The sequence below is a fragment of the Eulemur rufifrons genome, chromosome 10 (genome assembly GCF_041146395.1).
Source record: "Eulemur rufifrons isolate Redbay chromosome 10, OSU_ERuf_1, whole genome shotgun sequence".
NCBI lineage: Eukaryota > Metazoa > Chordata > Mammalia > Primates > Lemuridae > Eulemur > Eulemur rufifrons.
Genome location: NC_090992.1, coordinates 28137269 through 28141790, shown reverse-complemented (window position 1 = coordinate 28141790; position 4522 = coordinate 28137269). Strand labels below are relative to the sequence as shown.

The window sequence follows — 4522 nt, the reverse complement described above, 5'->3', positions numbered from 1 at the left end:
TTCCCTTAAGTGATCCTGTCCCGCCGTTATATTCTAAGCAGAATGCTGCTCTTTGCTCTAGAAAGAAATCCTTTATCTGTCCCCTTCCCTTGACTTGATCTAAAGTTTGGTTTTTATCAAGAGAGGAGAAGCAGGAACATGAGGCTTTCTGCCTAGGAGGAATATGGAGTGGGCAGGGGATCTGAGCTGAGATATCACACAAGCTTCAGACGATTTCAGAAAACATTTTATTAGTCAAGAGCATAGATACTGCTTTGGCACAAGGAGGGGGCTGTGAGTGGTCATATAGATTTGAGGTAGAAAAGGGGTGGGGATGGGAGGATAAACAAACACCTGAGCACAACAGGCATGGTAGGTAGTTTAAATACATAAAAACTTTCCAACATAGGGAAAAGCTTTTATTAAGTTTTTAACGAAGGAAGGAAGGAAAGAAGGAAGGAAGAGGAGAAAAGAAAAAGGAAGAGAAAGAGAGAAAAAGTGTTTCGCTTGAAACTAAATAGGAAGTGCAACAACAAAAAGAAAAATAAAATAAAAAAACAGCACTATTTGAAGGAGAACAACAACAAAGAGCAGCCCTTCATCTTCCTGCTTTAAGTTCTCTTTCCCGGGCAGAAAACTATTGATTCCTTATTGCATTTTATTAGAGAACCCGGGCGTGGCGTCGGAGGCTTTGACACGAAGCGACGGGGGAGGGACAAGAGAGAAAGAGAGCCAGATAGCGAAAGGGGGAAGACGTCCGGGGTTTGAAATTCGCCCCAGAAGGGTTGGAAGGGTGTGTCTTTGCGCGCTTGGGTTCATTAGTCCCTCCCTCTTGCACCGTGTCGCCAAGAGCCGCCCTCGGTTAGGAGAGGTGGCTATATATATATTTCTTTCTCTTAATGTATTAAAAACTATTTCAAATGACATTGCACGTGCGATCCGAGTGTGTGGTTGCAGCCGACGACCTGCCAGCGCTCAGCAGAGGCTCGGCGGGATTCGCTCGCGCAAGCCCCAGAAACCCAGAGCCTGGCTTTCTTTCGCCCCTTCCTCTCCTCTCGGGGTTCCGGGGTTGGCCGGCCGCGGCCGGGTCCTCGGCGCGGCCTCGGCTCACTGGTTTAATTCCAGCGCCCAGACTTGCTGCGGCCAGCCGGTGCGTCCCTTAATCCTCTTCTCGCCCGGGCCCAGGGCAGGAGGAAAGCCTTCGTGCTGCTGCTGCCAAAGGACACACACAAGAAAAGAGGCGAGAGAGACAGGTTTTAATATTTCCGCTACAATCGCCCGGCGAGAAGTGGGATGGGGGAAAAGGTGTCGGGAGCAGTAACTGGGAGTCTTTAAATAAGTGACGGATTTCTGTTTGCGAAATAGGCAAACAGGCCCATAAATTTGCCTTTATGCGCCAAGTTCCTGGGACCCGGGATGGGCTGGGTAGCTTCGAGGGGTTTAGTAATGAGAATTTTCTGGTGAAACTGATGCGTGCTGGTTTTGCTTTATGGCACCAAAGGGAGACCAGGGGGCGGCGGGGGGATGGAAGAGTTGGGAATCTAGTTTTCCCGCTCGAGGACCTGCTGCCCCCCAAACCCCTACACACACAACCTATTGGCTTTCCAACTTGGTTTAACATAGGGGTTCGGATACAGGGTTGGGTCCTTTCGACCTGGCGCTGGGAGCTCAGCCGGTTAGGCAAAAGAGTGGGGAGTCCCCTGGCCTAGCGTGCTCCTTCCCTGCTCTCCTAGCAGCCACCAAGCTGTGCTACTTGAAGAAGGCGGCGACGTGTGGGGGATCGGGATCCGCCCAGTAACTACTTCGATCCTGGCGCCGCCCGGGCCTGCATCTCCCCCAGCCCAGGGCGGCGGTTTAGAGCCTCGATGCCTATCTGTCTTTCCTCGTGTCCCTGGGTGAGCTCGCCCTACTTTACCAGAGGCCCCGCGGGTCAGGAAAAAACCGGCATGGCTTTTCAGGCGGCTCCACAGCGCTGCGGGCCTGAGCGCATCAACCTAGAGAAACTAGTTCGCCAGCCTGGAAATCACCGCGCTCAGAGGTCCCCAAGCCCTGGGCAGAGAAACCTAGCGCCAGAAAATGTCGCCCTCACTGGAGAGGATCAAGGAAGGCCAAGAAGGAATTTCGATCTCCAAAGCCGAAAGAGGTGGCTCTTGCTTATTTTCACGAAAAGCCATCGAGGTCGTCCTCAGAACCAGCCTACAAGGAGTGCAGCGGTGGAACGCACTCTGGACGTAGAGTAGGAGACCTGAGCTCTTTTACCCCAGCTCCACCTCTGGCTCCTCCGGTAGGTGCCCTTCATGTCCCCTCTGACTCTGGGCCTCAGTTTCCCTCTCTGTACAATGACAGAAGTAGACTAGCCTCTCTAGCAAAGGCTCTTTGAAAACAATAACTGAGCGCATGTGCATAAATTCACTCTCAAACAGATGAAACTAACAAATTCCCACATTTATTCTTAACCTGGCTTCCAGGAGAGCCCTGGGCTGGATCAGGACTCCTGCAAACTGGAAGCAAAATATGTGGGCATTTTCTTGGGATCAGAGGCTTCCAACAGATTCTTAAAGGGTGCCCTAAGGCTGCATCCGAAAGAGTTAAGATTCTGTGTTCACGCAGTTTTACGAACATTATCCCACATTACAAATGAATTCAGTTACGAATCTGCCTCCCTCAGTCACACACTGTGACCGTCTCAGAACTTCCAAAATTCTCATCTCAGCCTTCCAAAATTGCACAGCCGGCAACACAGCCTCCTTCCATTGCTTGCACCGCCTGCGAGTGCTCATCGCGCCTGCACCCTTGGCTGGAGCGTGCAAGCCCCGGGACTCACCAGCTCCCTTTTCCGCTTGCTCTCGCGGCCGCCATCCGCCTTCTTGAGTTCGGCCTTGAAGGCCTCGGGGTCGCCAGCCTGTGCATCCTTGGCCAGCACGTCCATCAGGTAGGCTATGTAGCTAGTGGCCAGGCGCAGAGTTTTGATCTTGGAGAGTTTGGTGTCGGCTGGCACGTTGGGGATGCACTCGCGCAGCTCGGCGAACGCGCTGTTGATGCTCTCTGTGCGTCTCCGCTCTTTCTTGGGTCCTGAGCCTTTCCGCCGGCCCAGGCGGCCGCTGAGCGCCTCCAGCCGCCCCGGGCTCTGGCCAGGCCGGGCGTCTGGACCGTAGGCGGCGGCAGCCGCAGCGGCTGTGGGCGGTGGCCCGCCGGCAGGGAAGTCCGGGGCAGCGTCAGCTGGGCTCAGCAGCCAGCTCTGGAAGTAGGGCCGCTCCTGGTGACAGCGCGAGGCAGGGCCGAAAAGGAAGGGCTCGTGGAGCATGGGGTGCGCGGGATGCGGGTGGTGATGGTGGTGATGGTGTGCGTAGCTGCCCACGAGGTTCATGTTGGAGCGGCTCCTGGCCTGTGCCAACAGCCCTATTAATGCCGCTCCATGCGCCCCAGAGACTGCTGGGGGCCACCTGCTCTGGGGCCGCGCACCGCTAGCGCCGGCTTTGGGGGCGTCCGGGGCAAGGCTGAAGATGAAACCGCAGCCCCACCGCCTTCTTCCTAGTTTCTGCCGCGGGCGAGGACGCCGATGCCCAAGACCTGTTTAACCCTTCTGCAGACTCCCCTTCAGGATCTGGCTTATATAAGGCCGTGGCTTTGATGTCAACCTCTCCTTGGAGCCAATGGCAGGGGTATGGGGAGGAGGAAAGGGGGTGGCCGTCCCAGGTTTTACACTCAGCCAGCGCCACTCGACTCTAGGCCGCCGGCGGGGACAGGGAACAGACTGCGGCTCCGCCTCCGCCCCTCCCCCCTAGTTCCCGGCTTGGGCGGGGGCAGGGGCTACGTAATTGAGGCACAGGCCTGCCAACGCCATGGACTATTGCTGCCACCCCTCCCCGCGGATCCAAGGAAAGAAATCTAGAATCATCGAACGAAAAGAAGGCCTTCACCTAGACCCCACCCTTGATTGTACAGATAGGGAAACTGAGGCCCGGAGAAAGAAAGGTTCTTGTGTCTAGACTCCACAGAATTCAAAACAGGAATTCCAGCAGTTCCCAATCCCGAGTTCCATCTGCTCCGCTAGGCGTCGGAGCCAGAAGATGAGAGGGCGCTGCTGGAGGCAGGATAGGCCTCTAACGTTATTCCTAACACCTCCCCACTTACCCACCCCTGCCTCTTAGTCTTCGGCCCTTTCTGGAGAGCCTGGAAGCCGCTGGTGCACGAGGTCTGTACCCGCCCGCCAATTCTGGCCAAGTCGCGGGCAGACTGGCACAGGGCGACTGACCAGCGAAGTAGCCTTTCAGAGGCCGGAGGGGGGATGGGGAGGGAAGGGGAAGGCAGACTCCAAGCCCACGGTCATTTACCGGTTTGTTCCGGGCTCTAGGGCCTGAATTCCTCTCTCGCCTCCCCGGCGCCTGATCCCGGCCAAAGGCCCGCCAAGCTGACGCAGAGGCAGCCCAGCGTCCGCCTTGGCCCTGGGGCATCTAGCCTGCGGGACTCTCAGCGGGTCTCGCACTGAGGGCCAGGAGCGCAGCTAGGTTGGGCCACTCCACCCACATCATCACTCCTTGAG

General features: G+C 56.3%; 1 protein-coding gene across 1 annotated transcript; it reads right to left on the bottom strand.

Annotated features, from left to right (window-relative positions):
• Window positions 1-211: 211 nt before the first annotated feature.
• Window positions 212-3564, bottom strand: HAND1 (heart and neural crest derivatives expressed 1). Its single transcript, XM_069484327.1, has 2 exons — window positions 2804-3564; window positions 212-1191 (listed from the first exon to the last, which is right to left on the bottom strand). The coding sequence occupies exons 1-2, from the start codon at window positions 3344-3346 to the stop codon at window positions 1087-1089; spliced, it is 648 nt and encodes a 215-aa protein (XP_069340428.1). The 5' UTR covers window positions 3347-3564; the 3' UTR covers window positions 212-1086.
• Window positions 3565-4522: the final 958 nt, after the last annotated feature.

Bases quoted from the DNA above. Each gene is read 5' to 3' on its own strand.
- HAND1 (XM_069484327.1), bottom strand. From the start codon at position 3,346: ATGAACCTCGTGGGCAGCTACGCACACCATCACCACCATCACCACCCG. The intron at 1,192-2,803 runs GTGAGTCCCGGG...GTCCTTTGGCAG, and splicing joins GCAAGCGGAAAAGGGAGCTG to CAGCAGCACGAAGGCTTTCC.